The sequence below is a fragment of the Podarcis gaigeae genome (assembly GCF_964106915.1).
Source record: "Podarcis gaigeae genome assembly, chromosome: 2".
Lineage (NCBI taxonomy): Eukaryota > Metazoa > Chordata > Lepidosauria > Squamata > Lacertidae > Podarcis > Podarcis gaigeae.
The window spans coordinates 42,065,341-42,085,315 of NC_139679.1; the positions used below are offsets into that span (position 1 = coordinate 42,065,341).

At 44.9% G+C, this 19,975-nt stretch overlaps 1 protein-coding gene across 1 annotated transcript; it reads right to left on the reverse strand.

Moving 5' to 3' along the window:
* Window positions 1-1,448: 1,448 nt before the first annotated feature.
* LOC310838439 (TBC1 domain family member 24-like) lies at window positions 1,449-19,561 on the reverse strand (the record flags this gene model as incomplete). The annotated part of the gene is made up of 7 exons (XM_083725840.1): window positions 1,449-1,866; window positions 2,944-3,208; window positions 4,961-5,056; window positions 6,742-6,805; window positions 10,133-10,291; window positions 11,281-12,313; window positions 19,372-19,561. The coding sequence occupies 7 exons, from the start codon at window positions 19,559-19,561 to the stop codon at window positions 1,721-1,723; spliced, it is 1,953 nt and encodes a 650-aa protein (XP_083581966.1). The 3' UTR covers window positions 1,449-1,720.
* Window positions 19,562-19,975: the final 414 nt, after the last annotated feature.

The following is a 19,975-nucleotide window of genomic DNA, read 5'->3' on the forward strand; positions in this document are numbered from 1 at the left end:
AAAGGGAGCAGAATGTGACCGCTTCTGTGTCTTCATTAAAATTAAAACTTTCAGACATCTAAGTAGAACAGTTTTCAGAGCAAATGACAAAAGCAGAGGTTGGGAAGATGTAGCCTGTCAACTCCCATCAGCCCCAACAACATGGCCAAAGGTCATGGTTGTAGGAGATGGAGTCCAACAACAGGTTGGAGGGTGACAGGTTTCTCATCCCTGTGGTAAAATCATACAACAAATCCGTTTATTGTGAGGACCATGCCTGTACACAAAAATCAACACTACAATAGTTAAAAATATTAAAATTCATTACATACTATGCCAACAAAACCTTCTTCCCACAAAATAGAAAAGGAGGGAAAACGAGCAACGAGTTTAACAGACGAAGAAGGGGTCTTTACATTGTCGTCCATAAATCTTTCCCTGGCTTTCATGGCCTTCATCACAAAAACCGCTACCACATGGGTAATGTGTGGGTTTGCATCAACTAGCAAAAATTTTACTCTATCTTCAGGACTGGTTATAGAGTTGGGTATAATTTGCAGCAATGCGTCTCTGAAGCCCGAGTAAATGGGGCAATAGAGGAAGTAATGTGTAAGATCCTCTTTAATTTTCATAGGGCAAGGACATAAACGATGTTCTACTGGGGTTTTTGTGTATCTACCGGTCAGATAAGCAGTTGGCAATGTTTGAAACCGTGCCATAGTGAAAGCTCTCCGAAGGGTGGGATCAGTGATCTCCACCAAGTAGTTGGCACAGATTTTGACTGCTTTTCCTCGGGGGAACCAGTAGGAAAACCCAGAGTTTTTTATCTTAGTGGAGTCCAAAAAGGCGTCTTTTTCAAAGATCCATTCGGTAAAATAATATATTTTTTATTATCACCAGAAAGCCTTAGAGACATACATTGGTTTTAGCTCAGGGGTCAGCAAGGTTTACCTCGCCTGGACCGGTTCACTGCAGCGGAGATCCTTCCGTGGGCTGGATAGCACGCTCGCCTGCGATTTTCAGCGTCTCTGCATGCACGGACGCAATTTTTGGTGCTGCGGAAGCGAGTTGCCGCACTGTGCCAGTTTAGCACAGCACGTGGGGGCTTGCCAAGCAGGCAGCTCAGCTCAGGGGCTGGTTAAACGACCCCTGTGGGCTGCTTGTGGCTCATGGGCCTTTGGTTGCCGACCCCTGTTTTAGCTGCTATTCCATCTTATTAAAATACTTTTCATATACAGTGGTACCTCGGGTTAAGAACTTAATTCGTTCTGGAGGTCCATTTTTAACATGAAACTGTTCTTAACCTGAGACACCACTTTAGCTAATGGGGCCTCCCGCTGCCGCCATGCCATTTCTGTTCTCATCCTGAAGCAAAGTTTTTAACCTGAGGTAATATCTCTGGCTTAGCGTAGTCTGTAACCTGAAGCGTCTGTAACCTGAAGCATCTGTAACCTGAGGTACCACTGCACTATAGCTACTACATCAGTTTATTCACATTTTTATCCCATTTCCCCTCATCTTATTTATAGTTGGTTGGGACTATTTCCCTTTGTTCGTATTGTTCACTAGAAAGCCTAGTGCCAAAAGTCTTGCATTAGTGGACAGTTTCCAAAATGAGTGAAAATGTTCTGCTCCTGACATCTCCAGATACCACCTTGTGTCATTTCTTTCACTTCCAGTTGTCATGCCCAGTGCTGTGGAGACAAATGTCAGCCTGAAATACTGCATCTCATTGGCGCTATCAGGAGTTTTGAAAGCCCCAGACTTCTAGAAGCTGCACCTGGAAGTTTTCTTGGCAGAGAGGAGGGTTGTCAAATGTTTCGCAGTGCTCCGTTCTCCCATGATGCAGATCAGCGTCAATAAACAGAGCTTGGCCTCCTCCACCACCTGGGGGAAAATGAACAGAGATTTGTTGTGGGCTGTTGCTGGCTATGAAAAGCAAAGTGAAATGCTGTCCTCTGTTGTATGATCAATAGCAGATTTCATTGCTGTGAACTTAAATCTGAAACACTCTGATTGGAGGACAGCAGCATATGCAGGGGCACAGAAAAGAAATGTGTGTATGGTATATTGGCCCCAAATTTGGTACTTTGCAAAACTAGTTCCTTTTCATTATAGTTACTCTGTCAGCAAACCACCTGCTGAAACGTAGTAACAACCATTCAAATGGCTTCATCTAAATAATTGAACTGGTGAAAGACAGCGAAGGGATTAATCTTGCATTTCCAGAGACTAAACCTGACCTAAATTTCAACACGGTTTGCAAGGAGCTCCAAAATAAGCTTTTAAACTGGAAAGGCATATGCCTATCTTACGCCAAAGTACTTGGGAATATTTTCTGTACTAATGTGATCATGTAGCCTCCTAGTGGCTGTCATCAGTAGCCATAGTTTTCTCAAGCTGCATGTGCTGCTAGGTTGCTCACATATAGCACAGCACCCCTGCATTATATATGAGCACAAAGGTCTCTCAGTTTAGATTAATGCCTTATTCTGCATGCAAATAGTGTGGTCCATAGGTGTATATTGCTGCATGCTGCATGCAAGCAGTCAAGCCTCATTGTAGCATCACTGGTAGGCTGTCAAGTTGATATTATTTGTGCTACCTTACATAGAGCTGTACCTCATATCAGTGCAAGGCTTCTCATCACTCAGTTCCTCTATGAAATGTTTTGGTTTATCCTTTACCCCTAACAGCAGGGAAGCGGGATCTGTTGCTAAACTGCAACTCCCATCAGACCCAACCAGCATGGTCAATGTTTAGGTGTTTGTGCAGGACAGGTCACATGGCACATTCAGTTCTACCCCAACAACACCATGCCACTGCTGCCTCCCTTCCCTGCCAGCAACTGCTGCTTGAGGCAGCTTCCCCGCTCTAACGATAGGGCCAGTCCTGGGTGCCAGAAATGTCTGCAGCACTATGGTCTCTGTGACAGCTATAGTATCATAGTAGAAGCATAGCTACCTATGATTATCTCTTTCTGAGTTCCAGACATGAACATGGAGGCTGTTTTGGAAGGCAGCTTGAAGTGTCGAATTGCCAGGAATGGAGAGAGGCGGTATTTAATCATGTCCAGCACTGGCACAGTGAGGTGGTTTGAGCTGGTTGTTGAGTGACCCTCGGAAGAGAAGGGAGATGGAGAGCGCGGGCGTGGGGATCGAGGCAGAGCTTTAGCTTGTTCCGGCTTCTTGATGAACACCCACTCATATCGCTCCATTTCTGGGTGAACCTTTCAAAGCAAAATGACATAAATTAAGTATATTTTTCCATTGCGGTTGCTCTGCTAGGGCAGCACATGAACAGGAGGGCACATAGGAAAGTTGCCTGAGCCCATCTGACTGGCAACAGCTCCTCGGGGTTTCAGGCAGGGGTCTCTCCTAGCCCTGGAGTTGCCAAAGATTGAACTTGGCACTATTTGCATGCTAAGCAGATGTGCTGCTCTGAGCTGTGGCCCTTCCCCTAGGACAGAGCTTTCCAAACTTTTCATGTTGGTGACACACTTTTTCGACATGTGTCATTTCATGATACAGTAATTTAGTTTTACTAGCAAACTGGAGGTCAAACTAACCCCTTTCCAGCCCTGGGAGGTGCGCAGGGAGTTTCATATGCCACACCTACACACTGGAGGCTACACACTAAAGTGTCACGACACAGAGTTTGGAAAGCTGTGCCCTAGGGCATGACTCCTTGAGGGAACTGGTTCAACTGAGCTCCTGGTAACCTCAATATGAACATAGTGCACATAGAATTTAAGGCTTGGAGGGAAACTTCAAGATAATATAGACTAGGGTTTTCCAAACTTGGGTCTCCAGCTGATTTTGGACTACAGTCCCAGTCAGCCTTGACCACTGGTCCTGCTGGCTAGGGAAGATAGGAGTTGTAGTCCAAAAACAGCTGATGAAGCAAGTTTGGGAAACCCTGACGTAGACCAGCCCCCTGATTAGCGCAAGTGGAATGTTGCAATTTCAGGTTGTCATGAGCCCTGAGGAGACTTCTTGGCAGGGCTGGTTGGAGGAGGGTTGAGATATGATGGTTGAGCTGGATCCTGGGAAGGGGCCAAGTGGTCTAGGAGGTGCCAAGCAGGACCTGGTGGGGACAGGACTGAGTCATTATTTTGGAGACATTCCTACCCTGAAAGTGGCAGATATCTGAACTGAAGAGGGGGAGCTGCCTGACTCAGTCCCCAAACCCACCTCCAGCTAATGACAATTCCCCAAAAACCAGGGAGGTGCCTGAATTTTGGTCAGGCAGTGAATCAGACTCCATCTCCAAGTACACACCAACATGAACACTGCTGTGAGCAGACACAGCCTGCTCACAGGAGTGCTTGCCCAGTTGTGTTACTTGCATCCACACAAATGGCTGTGCCTGCCCTATTCTTCAAACAGAAAGCCAAGGAGGCATGACAGGGGTTGAGACCGGGTGCCTAGCCATGAACTTAGAACTCTGCTTATGAACTGTGTAACCTACACCCTGATTTATGTTTAGGCCATGCAGTGAACTGTGGAATGAAGTCTTTGGTAGCAATGAAGCCCAGAGTCCATGTACTGTGTCTGAGAAGGGAAGCCAGGACATAGATAGCCATCTAGCCTCTGCTTAAATACTGCCAATGAAGGAGGGTATGTCACAGATATTAAGCAGCGGTTGTAGTTGGCTGCAACACCCAGACTCCTAGTAGTGAATTAGTTGGTTTACTACTTGGTGAAGCTGCTCTGGCAACTTATGTACATGCAGGAAGCTCACTGTGCTCACATGCCATGCTGCACTTTCAGAACAAGGTGGCGCAGAAGAGGAAATTGCAACTCTTCTACAGCCGGCTGGCCGCCTTACCTAGTAGGGGTGTTGAGACTCACAGCTACATTTTGAGATAGGCAGAGTGGGCTTCAGCTTAAGCCTGAAAATGCATTTTGAGGCCCACATTTAATTTTAAAAATTGTAAAATCAACCCAATCTACATTGCGGGAATAAATTTTAGACTCACTGTGAAAACAAAGCATTCTCCTGTGCCAAAGAAACTTGATGTCCCCCCACTTTTTTTCCTTTCGCTCCAGTCGGAGGACAGAAATGCTCCACACACCTGTATGGAAGGAAGAGACAAGAAACAATAAAGTCTGTCATTTATCATTCTTAGAAGATCTCAGAAAGAGCTGAGGATCCAAATATATATATTTTATCACAGAAGATTGATAGGGTCACTCGCTTCGAATGCTTTAATTGGAGCAGCACAGCCATAATTGGATATGGCTATGTACCAAATACAGTAGTGTCACAAAATGAGATACTATCACAGTCTTTCAGCCATTTTATGACAGTATAATAAGCAGATAAAACTGGAGCAAATATTAGGATAGGGACTTTGGATTGACAGAGAGCTTAAGGTTTGTAATTTGTGATCTCTCGCTGTTAATTAAACTAAATTTTAAAATGTGTCTTCCCTTCAATGACATGCAGATCTGGGGTGTCTAACAAATCAAAGAAACATGAATTACACGCTATAATTCAAGCCTTCTTTTAAAAAGTTTTAAGCTAAACAGCATGAAACCAGAACATTAAAAAGTTAAAAACTTTAAAGAGCACCATAAAAGACAGGACTTTTGTTAAAGTGTTAAAGTCCTGAAGGCTGAGCCTTCTTAGAGAAGATTGTAGAGGCAAAACACCACAACAGAAAAGGCTTCTCCTCACGCACCTCTGATCACCTAGACAGAGAGGAGGGCCTGAGCAGGTTGAGATAGAAGCAAGTGTTCCCTCAGGTACCCAGCCATAAAGATAAGCACCACCCACAATGTGTCAATGTCACTTTAGTCTAGTTAAAGGAAAGCCAGGGCCATTTCACCTGTTACATTTTGAAGTGTACACTTAAGATTGTGAGTGGAAAGCAATGCGTTGTCCTTGGCTGCAGCTCCCTATCGAGTATGAAAACTTGGTGGAACAGAACTCAGTTGTGGTTCTTTTTCCTTTCCCAGGAGTGAAACAGATATGCAACTGGCATGTAACTGACATCCAAAGTAGCACAGTTACGAATAAATACACTCATTCATTTGTAACGACAAAATAGCTTTGCTTGCCCAATATTGCTGTCTTTAAGAGTGACCCAAGGAAAGTAATAGTACCTTCTATCGATTCTGAAAGAACAGTACTGTTTGGAAGCATCCCTTTCACCTGGTGGTAAGGGAACCTGTACTGTCCTGTGTCTCAAAACAGATGCTCTTTATAGCCTTCCTAACCATTCTGACCCAGATCTCAATTTGCCTCCACCATCCCCACTCTTCCCGATTTGGCAAGCATCAGAGTGAGTTACAGATATGAACGAACAAATGCTTGTGTTCACTATTCAGCGAGCATCCTTCAATGGAGAATTTTGGAACTTGTTGCTAGTCCAGGCAGAGTATACAGAGTACAGTCATACCTCGGGTTAAATATGCTTCGAGTTGAGCGTGTTCGAGTTGCGCTCCTCGGCAACCTGGAAGTAACGGAGCACGTTACTTCCGGGTTTCATCGCTTGCGCATGCGCAGACGCTCAAAATGATGTCAGCGCATGCGCAGAAGCGGCAAAAAGCGACGTGTGCGTGTGCAGATGTGCCGTCGCTAGTTACATTTACCTCTAGATGCAAACGGGGCTCCGGAACGGATCCTGTTCGTATCTAGAGGTACCACTGTACTCTGCCAATGGTTTCTGACATTTCTGTTATTTGCATTTTCAGTCTAGACCCATAGAAGAAAGGCCTGACCCGCAGGTCTCTCGGATGCTCAGAAGAGACTTACTTCCCCCAGTGTGGTTTTTAAGAGCAGTACTGTTGGTTCATAGCCTTCACAGCAGGAATAAAACCTGTAAGAAACAAAGAAGGAAGAAGGGTGAGCTAATGTCAGGGAAAGCAATCCCATTATAGCACTGAGGTGGAAGTCGAATGGACTGTGACCTGTCAGCACAGTACATTCTACTTTAGTGCATTACTAGGAAGCCTGGGGCAATGAAAGCATCAAGGTGCAAGCAAAACTGGCTTCCTGCATATTCATCCAGATCTACTGCATGCTTTCCACATTAAGAACAAGAGTCCTGCTGGATCAGGCCAAAGGCTCATGTAATCTTGGGCTGGACCCCATGATGCTTTGCATCCTCCTGCCTGGGTTTGGGGGAGGATTTTCTGGATTAAGTCCACTGCTGGTGAAAGAAGAAGTAACGCAGGGAGGAGATGGGATGGCTCTGAGTTGCAACACTGATACTGCAAGGTCTCTGCAGAAGTTGGACGTAACTTCATCCCTTTGGTGTTTTCATGCATCACTGAAGAAATGCATCACTGAGAAATCTGTCTGTGCATTTCTTTCGATAGGTTTGGACGTTACTAGTTTAAATACCTGGAGAAATAGCAGTACGTCGTGACAGTCATCAATCTCCTTGTGCTTACCACTGCTGTGTTAAACTGGTAACCTTTGCAAACTCATAAAGGAGAGGTGGCAAAAACACTCTTTCGTTCATTTTCAGTATTGTTTAGGGATATGTAATAACAGGCAAGGCTGGCATGCTATGTGGAGTTTGAAGCCAGAATTTTTGCTCAGTGGTGCAAGTAATTGCTCAGATAAAATTTTAAGCACAACATAATCTCAGGGGTACATGCAGGATCTTGACGTACAATTCCTAGGCCTGAAATCAGGCGGCTTAATTGTGATTGTGAAAGTATATTTCTTTGGATGTGAGTGTGTCTTAACTATTATTTGCCCCGGGACTGTGACACTGATCAGATCCTACTATATATCTTCTGAGAGGGCAGGGGGCGCTTTCACACTTCTACCAAGCAGACCATCAGGGCTGTTTTCTAACAAGATTTGCTGTTGTTACATGTGTCCCAGTGTACCTGGCCAGACTTCAATATTTACGTTCTTTTATTTGGAAATGTCAATAGAAAATAGCTCGAGGCCCATCTCTTTGTAATGACAGAATGGCCAGGTGCTAGTATGAGATGCATGGCCTGCAAAGCGAGTCCTGGGAACTTTCCAAGGTAATCATCACAAATTCATGGTTGACCCTTCCGACATTAGCAGGCTGCATCCCTATAGTCGCTTCTGTGTGCACATTTTCAAAACAGCGGGGGGACGGGGGGGGGGGGGACGACGGAGGACACAACACTGGCATCCAAATGATCCATGGAGCAAATTTAAGCAGTCTTTCCCCTCACTTATTTGTGTGTTGCATTGAAATCTTAACATGATATTGTACAGCTTTTTTGCCCTTTGCTTTTAGTCAGTCCTGTTTCCAGAAGGCTTCTCTCCAAACAACATAAATGTTATAGGAACACTTCCTTTCCATCTGCCTGCAGCAGAGGAAGAGAAGGGAAGCAGGGCCACTCCAGAGAGATCAGCTCCATTTTGCTCCATCTCTTCCTCAGCTGTTTCCATCCCAACTGGTCCTTATACAAACTTTAAAAACCGCTCCTGGAGTTTTCTTATTCCCTTTTCATCACATTGTGTCATGCTAGTCTGAGGGCACACACTATTATCGATCTCATGTCAGCTACCCTGGGAGTCCTTTTGGCTGAAGAAATGTTTTAAACAAATATTATCCCTATGGCTATTCCTGTGCAAAAAAAATAAAAATCATTGGGGCACATTCTCAAATTAATTCTTAAGCCTAGATAAATGCCCTGAATAATAAGCAACAGTACTGTTCTCACAGTAGCCAACTAGTTGCTTCTGGGAAGCTCACAAGCAAAATGTGAGTGCAACAGTAGTCTCCACACTTGTGATTCCCAGAAACTGGCATTCAGAGGCATACTGCCTCCAACAGATAACTACTTCTTCTTGTTCTTTATTAAATTTGTGTGCCTCCTTTCCAGGGCCAGATTTAGGTTTGATGAAGCCCTAAGCTACTGAAGGAACGCAGGTGGTGCTGTGGGTTGAACCACAGAGTCTAGGGCTTGCAGATCAGAAGGTCAGTGGTTTGAATCCCTGCGACGGGATGAGATCCCATTGCTCGGTCCCTGCTCCTGCCAACCTAGCAGTTCGAAAGCACGTCAAAGTACAAGTAGATGAATAGGTACCACTCCGGTGGGAAGGTAAACTGCGTTTCCATGCACTGCTCTGGTTCGCCAGAAGCGGCTTAGTCATGCTGGCCACATGACATGGAAGCTGTACGATGGCTCCCTAGGCCAGTAAAGTGAGATGAGCGCCGTGCCGCAACCCCAGAGTCATCCGTGACTGGACCTAACAGTCAGGGGTCCCTTTACCTTTTAAGCTACTGAGGTTAACGGGGCCCTTTATATGTCAAGCTGTCCTTTGTCAACAACAAATTGCCACTGTTTTTTCTGTTGAATATTTTAGGGAGCAGGCTAGCAGGCGGGGCCCATTACTTACACATCATAGGAGCCTACACAACACAAAACTCTGTTGCTGCATGTAGGTTTTATTTTATTTCTTTTTTATCTTATATTTTGGAAATGTACATCCAGGGTTTTTTTCTTTACATTTTTTGGGGGCCCCCAAGAGAGTGGGGCCCTAAGCTATAGCTTGTTTAGCTTATACGTAAATCTGGCACTGCTCCGTTTATCTGAAGGTCACAGGGTGGTTCACAACATAAAAATACAAAGTGAGAACACAAAATACATAATAAACCCAAAAGCAACGCACCATTCAAAGGCAACGTAACACACTTCACAGGATATTACCTCATTTCCTGCACAACCTTGAATTATTCCCCAAGCCTCCCTGAATGAACTAGCCCTGTTGTGGCTCGTAACCATTGATACCCATATCCATGATTTTTTTTTTCATTTCCTTCTAAAGCCATCCAAATTAGTGGTCATTCCATAGGTTAGCTATGCACTGTGCAAAGGACTGCCCTGAGTCTTCACTGGATAGTCCCAAGTTCTAGTATTATGGAAGAGGGAGAAAAATCTCTCTCCACTGGTTTAGCTATGTCCTATATATTTCCTTTTATGCTTCTTGAAACTTCCCACATTCAGCATCACTGTATGGCCCCAGGTTCTAGTATTAGGAGAGATGAAAAAAAGTTTTTCTTCTCACCATGCATAATTTGATAAAACCTTATCATGTCTCCCATTACTTGCCTTATAACTAAACTAAAAAGCCCCAAATGTTTTAACCTTTTTATCCTGTTGAGAATTCTGATGGTTTGAAACTCACTGTGCAGATGCCAACTTACCTCTGCAAGCTGTATCCATTTTCCGAAGTTGAGAATATGAGGACAGGTGAGAACAAAGAAAATCGTTCAGGGATCCAGGACCAGACAACACGCATTTCCTGAGCAGTAACAATGGTGGAAGAGAAATTGTGGGCATTCACAGTGAGGTGAAATGGTTGCCTGTACAGCAGAGGAGAGAAGGGAAAAATAATTAATCCTGTACTGTAAATAGCTCCATAGATCCCGATCCTGAGGACAAAGATTTTTCTTCCAAAGATACTACTAACCAAACACACAGCCAGCTCTTCATATGTTATGTCCAATGGTAGTAGACATAACAGACTGCTGTGTCAGTTCCAAAGAATGAGATCCAAAATTAGTCAAGGCAATTACTTTTTCGAGAACGAATACAACAATTGGCAATGTGGTATAGATTAATTCTAAAGCAGCTGACCCAGAAATATCACTTTACCAATGCCATGTGCCTTTGTGCTTCCTAAATCCCTTTGTCACTTGGGACAATCCTGGTCCTTTTTGTGCTTCTATACTGAGGCCACAATCACACCATACATTTGAAGCACTATCAGTCATGATTTCCACCCCTGAAGGATTATGGGAGCTGTAATTAGTTAAAGGTGCTGAGAGTTGTTGGGAGAGTCCTGTTCCTCTCCCAGAGCTACTATTTCCAGAGTGGTTTAACAATCAATCCCCAGGGAACTCTGCAAATTGTAATTCTAAGAAGGGAATAGGGGGCTGCTATCAACTTTCAGCACCTTTAACAAACTACAGCTCCCAGAATTCTTTAGTCACAGGTCATGACTGTTTAAAGTGGGGGCCATAGTGGTAGCAGGAAAACAAATCTGTATGAGATTATCCTATGGGGACTGAATGTCTCTGGTCATCTGTAGCTGTACTGTAGAGTGCTCTGTAACTGACTTAGCCATAATGTTTGGTGGAGTGCTTCTCAAAAGAGAATGTGCAATATCTAAAGTAGGATGTAAAGGAGATCCTTCATACAATCATAGAACTGTAGAGTTGGAAGGGACCGTGAGGGTCTTCTAGTCCAACCCCCGGCAATGCAGGAATCTTTTGAACCCACAACCTTGAGATTAAGAGTCTCATGTTCTACTGACTGATCTAACTGGATGGTGCCTCATGGCCTTTTGTACCTGTGCTGCACTGCGGTCACTCCTTTCTCCACTAATGCCTTCCTGTTAGCCATTTGAAGGAGCCAGATTTCTTTGCGGGAGAAAAGCCGGATGCTGAACGCCTTTTCCAGAAGCTTGTCGGTGGTCATGTGCTCACGAATGTCCCGCATGAAACCCCACAAGCTCCCTTTGATATCCACCACCTCCAAGCCTTGCGAAGCCACTGACAGCTGGAACTGCTTGAGCAGGGCCAGCGCGATCCGGTAGAGGACTTTCTGCCCCTCCAGAAGGTACACGTCAAAAATGCGGATGACATAATCGAACGGGAGGCCATCGAAAAGCCAGACCAGCCAGTCGGAATACACCTCAAAGATGTTGTCCGATGAGCTCGCTATCAGGCGGTGGGCAGCTGGGCAGTGTTTGTTGGCCAGGTCCCCAAAGGTCATGCACGAAGCCTCGTGGGTGAGGAAGGAGTGGTCAATGTAGGAGGTGTGGGGAGCGTTGCAGTAGAGGAGCCGGCAAGTGTCCTCAAAGCACTGGGCCTCGCCTTGGCTGTAATGGAGCATCAGGGCAGTCACAGCAGGAAGCAGGGGGCAGTAGGTGATGTCGGGGTACAAGCTGGAAATGCAGATGAGTATCCTTTTCACTGCAATTACCCCTTCTTCAGAGAGGCAGTATTCGGGCATGATGCTTCCTTCCAGGAATTCAGGTAATGGGTCGAAGCTCTCATTCGGGGCTTCAAACAGCTTGCTGGCAACATCTCTGTAGACTTCGGCGTCAGGGGTCATGAGCCGGCACGGTATGTGCTGGATTATATGCTGATAAGCCTGCGCCCTCAGAGCGTGACTTCCTGCCCAGCGCCCTTCCCTCCCCAGCTTTTTGAGCTCCTTCATAGACTTGCCAAACAGGTACTCCTGACTGTCCTGCTGCTCGTTCAGCTTGGGCATCTTGTTCTGGTCCACAAATTCGCTACAGCATAAGCAGGAGGCTGCGTCCATGTCCATCGCAACCACCGAAGGGATTTGCAAGGAGGCCTTAGATAGATTGGTGGTCTCTGTGGAACAAAAGCACACATCTCACCATTGGGCAGATTGCTTAAACTGTTCCTGACAACTGTGGGTGAAAAGCACTGGGATTTTATCCAGTCTCATGGGAATTGCAACCGCAGACAATTCCCACTTAAAATTTAAACACAAGCACGGATCATAGTTATCACTTGTCACCTCAAAGGCTTTCATTTACTAGGTACAGTATTTGGGGATGCTTCCATCTCTCATGTAAATCAAAGCTATCTGCTCATCATTAGTTATAAAGGCAGAACAACAAAACATTTAAATGTGAGTAAGCATTGAACATAGGGACGCGGGTGGCGCTGTGGGTAAAACCTCAGTGCCTAGGACTTGCCGATCGCATGGTCAGCAGTTCCAATCCCCGCGGCGGGGTGAGCTCCCGTCTTTCGGTCCCAGCTCCTGCCCACCTAGCAGTTCGAAAGCACCCCTAAGTGCAAGTAGATAAATAGGTACCGCGTTATAGCGGGAAGGTAAATGGTGTTTCCGTGTGCTGCTCTGGTGCTGGCTCGCCAGAGCAGCTTCGTCACACTGGCCACGTGACCCGGAAGTGTCTCCGGACAGCGCTGGCCCCCGGCCTCTTAAGTGAGATGGGCGCACAACCCTAGAGTCGGACACGACTGGCCCGTACGGGGAGGGGTAGCTTTACCTTTTAAGCATAGAACATAGGGGCGCGGGTGGTGCTGTGGGTTAAACCACAGAGCCTAGGACTTGCCGATCAGAAGGTCGGCGGTTTGAATCCCCATGATGGAGTGAGCTCCCGTTGCTCGGTCCCTGCTCCTGCCAACCTAGCAGTTTGAAAGCACATCAAAGTGCAAGTAGATAAATAGGTACCGCTCCGGTGGGAAGGTAAACGGCGTTTCCGTGTGCTGCTCTGGTTCGCCAGAAGCAGCTTAGTCATGCTGGCCACATGACCCAGAAGCTGTATGCCGGCCCCCTAGGCCAATAAAGTGAGATGAGCACCGCAACCCCAGAGTTGGTCACGACTGGACCTAATGGTCAGGGGTCCCTTTACCTTTACCTTTAAGCATAGAATAAGGGTGGTGGACCTCAGGCCTGGCGGGTTGAATGTGGACCTTGGGACTCTCTCAAAGCCATACCCACCATTAGCCTTGCTTCTCACCCTCCTTGAGTGTTTTTGCCAGGCTGTAATGTGTCTTTTAACTCCTTGGGTGGAGCAGAGATAAAGGGAGTGAGAGCGTGTGTGGAAACTAGCTTACTGTCCAAGGGTAAAACTTCAATTCATTGCCCCACCCATATTTGCCTCTGGCCTTGCTCAGCAATGGCATGCGGCCCCCAGAAGGGAATGTGGCCCTTGAGCTGAAAAGGGGTTTCCAATCCCTGGCACAGAGAATGTAGATCCATATACACATTATGCAACATATAAACAGAGGCTTGTTGGTTAGGAAATCAAAATCATTAGGCATTGGTAGAATGAATAAATGGTATTCTAAAACTGATTTATAAACTGTTAAGTTGTGGGTGAACATATCGGACAACACAGCGATTCTTCAAACAGCTCTTATTTATTCACAGGTCAAGACAGAACTGAACTGAAGAGCTCAGTCAGCCTGCTTATATAGAGCTCCAGTACCACATTACTGTAACAACTTTCTAAAACTATCCAATCACTGAATGTCACTTTCGATCCTTCATTTGCATAACTATCTACAGTATCCCCTTGCTGGCCCAGGGTGAGAACTTCAGTACATAACATAAACCACACTTTATCTAAACCACACTTTATCTTAAAGTGGTACGAAAAGGCAAAAGGAACCATTTGCATAGCAACAGGATTTTTAAAGTGCATTTTCCCAGACTGTATTTGGAGCCTAAAATCACCCAAGCACATATTCTCTGAGGGAGTAAGGAGTTCAGGAACCTAGGAAGTATTCCATAGGCTTCCTTCAGAAAGCTTCAACTCCATTTAGATCTGAAATCAGAATCTCCTAATGTAAAATTGTTGGCATGGACAAAAGGGTATCCACTTGCTTGATGATATAGGCCATTCAATGTTCCAGAGGCAGGCTTGTGAAAAGCCAATCAAGGCACGAATAATATCATGCAATCTGAGCCAGGCAACTGCATCTTCTTCAAGTAACAAGGTAGATTATCATTTAAATGAGAGAGCGGTGGGGACAGGCAGGCAGGCAATTAATAACCACTTTCTGGGAAGGCCTCCTCAGGAGAAAAGAGATGCCATGCCTGCAGCTGCAGATGACAGCCATAAAATAAACAGATGGGTTACTTTGCTGATTCTCCCCATGATGGAGTTTAGGGCTTTCTAAAGTAGAAGACAGAACGTAAAACTGGTGAAACATTAGAAATCATGGTGAATATAGGTCGCATTAATCACAGTGTGTTTAATACTTAATTGATCCTACTTCCTGATCTGCTAAAGCATAAGTAATAAAATAAAATTTAGGTTGGAATGCCCCATGCAATGTATTGTTAAATAATGTATACAGCTTTCTGTGTCTGTTAGCTATCAGGGCTGTCAAACTTTTTGTTTGCCTGGGTATCTTGCTGTAAATATCTGGATTGTGAAACATTGCAGTTAGAGCAAGGAGGCTACTTTTATAGTGTTACAGTATTTATGTGATGTGTGTGAATGCAATGATGTAAGAACATAAGAACCCTGCCAGTTCAGGCCAATGGCCCATCTAGTCCAGCATCCTGTTTTTACAGTGGCCAAGCAGATGCCTGTGGGAAGCTAAACACAAGACCTAAATGCAGCAGCACTCTCCCCTCCTATGGTTTCAAGTAACTAGTATTCAGAAGCATACAATGAAAGCATATCCTAGTCATTGTAGCTAGTAGCTTTATGTTCCATCAATTTATCTAATCCTCTTTTTATTTCCATCTAAGTTGATGACCATCTACATCCCAACACTGCTTCCCATGGGCGTTTATTCCATAATTTAACTATGTGCTTCTAGATTCAGGTACGTAGCCATGTTGATCTGATGCAGTTAAAATAAATAAAAAATAAAAAAAATGTCCAGTAGCACCTTAGAGACCAACTAAGTTTGTTCTGGGTATAAGCTTTCGTGTGCATGCACACTTCTGCAGTACCTTAGAGACCAGCTAAGTTTGTTCTGGGTACAGTGGTACCTCGGGTTAAGAACTTAATTCGTTCTGGAGGTCCATTCTCAATCTGAAACTGTTCTTAACCTGAGGTACCACTTTAGCTAATGGGGCCTCCCGCTGCCACCGTGCCACCGTCGTGCGATTCCTGTTCTCATCCTGAAGCAAAGTTCTTAACCAGAGGTACTGATTCTGGGTTAGCAGAGTCTGTAACCTGAAGCGTCTGTAACCCGAGGTACCACTGTAAGTTTTTGTGTGCATGCACACTTCTTCAGATACCTTAGAGACCAACTAAGTTTGTTCTGGGTATAAGCTTTTGTGTGCATGCACACTTCTTCAGATAACTATGTGCTGTGTAGCATATATTTGCATTTTGCTTTTCTACCCAAGAGCACAAGATTGTGTATGTTTTCCTCCCCTCCCCATTTTACATTTGCAACAGCCCTCTAAATTAGGCTAGGTTACATTAATCTATCTGGCAAAGCAGCAGTTCTTGTCAATAGATTGGGGGTTGGGATTCAGGGACCCTAATCCCTATACAGTATACTGTTTACAGGAAATCCTGTTGACATCTCTGATGACATGATAGAGTAAGAACTTGCCAAAATCTTTTCTGAATATTATGCCTCCAAGAATGGCTGCCCAGCTCCTAATGCCATTCATCCCTGCATTAGGTTTAGAAGATACATTGGGAAGAGTAATTCCCAAAGCACCTTAGAGGCTGAATAGTTAAAGCTGAAATATACTGGGAGCGATATCACTGTGATTTTGCATGGTCTTGCAGGTGGGAGAGATAACAGTTCGGTGCACACTTGCTGTTGTAGGTTTGGAGTTGATAAGGTCCAGAACTGTTTTCCCAGAATCCTTCATAATGGCTGCAAGTTAAACTGTGCTAATGCTTAGCATTCAGTTAACACCTGCCGCCTAACAATTTATAGCATTGTTATATTATTAATTTGTACTGCAGAGATGCTACAGAAATAGAAATGCCAGAACAGAAACACGGGTGTCAGGTGCAATGGCTCATTGCTTGGGGAAAGAAGGGGGAGGGGAGTACCGAGTGACAATCAAATGCAAAAAAAACACCATCTGGAAGTTGTTGCTCTCCTCAGAGCTGAAGAGGGTGGTGTTTGGAGGCCCTGATTGCAGTTACAGAGTCTGTAGCTATGGTTTCCCCCAAATGATGGGTCTCAGGCACTTAACAAAATAATGTTAATGTATTTGATCCCTGGCTTTTTATTTCTAGCCTGGGGATGTAATATCTTTCAGGGTCTGGGAAAGTGACACACTCCAGTTCACTGGTGTCTGCAGGAATATTTTAGGTGCTGGGGGGGGGGTGTATACATGCATACAGAACTAACACCAAAGAACATGTCTACCATTTCTGATAGATCTGGTGAAAAATAGTCATCGAAGCTGGATAGGCCTGGCCTCTAAGAAACTTATGCACCATGTCTACGCCCATCTCGCTCTCTAAATGGCTAGCCTTTCTGTCTATGTCTGGTATCTACATAACGTCCTTCCACCCAGAACTGAAACTTTTTCCCCTAGCTCCCTTCACCCCTGTACCTTTAATTAATTTTTCAGCTGCTACAACCAATTTCACAGTCCATCCTGCATTTCCCTTTAACAGAGGCAGAAACAAACCAGAATAACAACAAAAGGGTTGTCATACAACACTTTTTACTTCGCCGTCCCTCCAGTAAAGTGGGTAAAGCAACACTGGGTCCAGGACTGATACAAACCATATCCTCCCAACCTCCCTGCAATACAGTGGTACCTCGGGTTAAGAACTTAATTCGTTCTGGAGGTCTGTTCTTTACCTGAAACTGTTCTTAACCTGAGGTACCACTTTAGCTAATGGGGCCTCCCACTGCCGCCGCGTGATTTCTATTCTCATCCTGAGGTAAAGTTCTTAACCCGAGGTACTGTTTCTGGGTTAGCGGAGTCTAACCTGAAGCGTCTGTAACCTGAAGCATCTGTAACTCGAGGTACCACTGTATGGGTATAATAATGATGGATTTCTCTGCATCAGGAAGGTTTTCTCTTTCATTCTTACAAGTTTCGGGGAAGGGGAGAATCACGTCTTAAATACACATTTTATGCTGTGAACTGCCCTGAGATCTTCGGATGAAGGGTGATATCAGGCGCGCCACCTTGGCCCCAAAACAGTGGGTGCCTGGGACATGCTGACACCATCGCAGTGTGCCTGTGTAGTGTCAGCATGCCCTGTGGCATGAGCACAAGACATCAGCATGCCCGGCAGCATGCTGACATTACTCACGTACGTAGTGGGGGCATGCCAAAGTCACATGCACCTGCCCTGTGGTATGCTCACTCCGTGGAGTGGAACCTTGAGGGGGGGGCCTTCATTAAAAATTTGTGGGTACCTGGGCACCAAGTCTTATGGATGGTATACAAATTTAAAACAAACAAGCTGGAGTTAGAAAATTCATAAATGCAGTTACGCTATCACCCTGGATTTCTGAGCTTCATTCTGTGGGGCAGCAATGAAATTTTCACCAGGGAAGACACACACAGACACACCTTAAAATGAACCAAGGAGTATGTCACATTCTCTTTCCCTGATTGGCTAGAACTACTTTGCATTATAATGGGGCTGGCTGTGTTCTTACCACTTGGAAAGCGGGGAGCAGCTCAGAATATAGAAACCAAAGAACTGAGAGCAAGAAAGAAATGAAGAAAAAAGGCTTGCAGCTGTGGTGGGAATGATCTAGAGAGTGGGGGGGGTGTCCTTACGCATCGCTGGGATAAACCATATGGAAAGTCCTGGGAACAAAGAAGTTACATGGCAAGGGAAAACATATACAAAACATGTTGGAGAAAATGGATCAAGAGATAAAAGAGACAACTGGAGAGGCTAAACTGTGCCAGGGAAGGTCATTATAGTTGTCTACAGACCAGAGGTGTGCCTAAAACTCCTGCATTACATGAAAACCTCTGAAATTAAATGTGTGTTGTGGGCAAGTTCTTTAGCCCTGCCGTTGAAGTTGAGTCCCCCTGGGGGAAATACTGTGCAATTGCTAAAAAGTGTTAGTTAACGATGACCTAAGAGTAGTTGGAGGGAATGTTTTGCAACTGCTGAAAAATTGTGGCTTCATCAGTACTGAAACTTGTGTTTTTAGGAGGTGTTGTTGTCTTTTAACAGCCCATGGATAAATAAATATATCTCAGATAACTTTATGTTCTGTAGCTTGTGCTGTTCTGTAGTTAGGATTTGCTTTTAAAACTATGCTAGTAAAGCTAACTTATACAACAGAAAGATTCCTGCTTGTGCCATATCTACATGCCTTGCCTGTATCCAGAAATAAGGGCCTGGCTAGACTGAAGCTGTGTACACACTGTCGTTTCTTGGGAAATGCTGCAATTTGATTCATTTCCTCCAAACCAGCTTCAATCTGAATTAAGAAAAAGAACGACTAGCATTTTAAACTGATAATGCATACACAAGCTGAATTGCTGAAAATCTTGCTTTCTTTAGTTCAGTACATTGTAACCCTGTTGTGCAAATAAAACATGCATAAAAAATGAAATGAAACAGAAACAGCCTGTAAATGCATGTTTCCCTCTGTCTAGAACATCTCAGGGAGCATGCTAAATTGAGGGCTGGAGCTTTAAAGCTGTATGTAGTTGCTGGGTTGCTGTATGTAGTTCAGGTGTGGAAAACCTGTGGCCACACAGTTTGTGTACTAGCCCTCGGAAGAGAACAGACATCGGGTCTACCCCAGCCAAATGCGAAACCCTGCAACACCTGGATCTAATGCACTATTACAATTAACTACGCGTTAAGAGCAAATTACACTTCCATCCAGGTGAACAGCTTGTTAGCTTGGGCTGCTCAAGCCACCTTCTGGTATATAGATACAAGTAAAATCTAGGCTGACTCTCTATCCCCCCCCCCCTCGATGATCTGCAAGGTTGATTGGAGATGTCTTACCTTGTGTGGTCTCCAGGTTGCCTTCCTTTAGCTCACCCATCATGGTGTTTGCTGTTTTCCTTGCCCTTGCTTTGTCCAAAGGGACATCTGCTCTGGGGGCCCCAGTGGGGCTGGTATAACTCAGCCCAATCTGCAGCATCCCTTGTCCTTGCTCGAATGACCTGGTTGAAGCTTTGCTCCTGTGCCTCATTTATTGGGCCCGAGGCCTCCTGTGCAGCCAGCTCCTCCCCGAAGGAGATGCTTATTTGGTGTAAACACTAGTAAAATGTTCCCCCACCTACTCACTCATTCATGCCTGCCATATGCCTCTCTGACAAGCAGGATGTAAATAGGCAAGATACTGATCAAAATATCATCAGGACCATTTAAAAGGCTCATTTATTTTTCCAAGGGTAAACTTTATTTCCCTGTGTGGTCCTTGCAATATCACAAGAAAACGAGCCCCATGTGTACCAGAAAAACAAACATACCAATATACAGAGGAGAGGGGAGGGGAAGTAGGGGTGTCTCTCGATTTCTGTCCTTGTTTAAACGTCCTTGAAAGGATGGAACATAAACAACAAAACTGGCTCTCCAACTGCTTCCTGCTGGTTCCTTTGTTTCT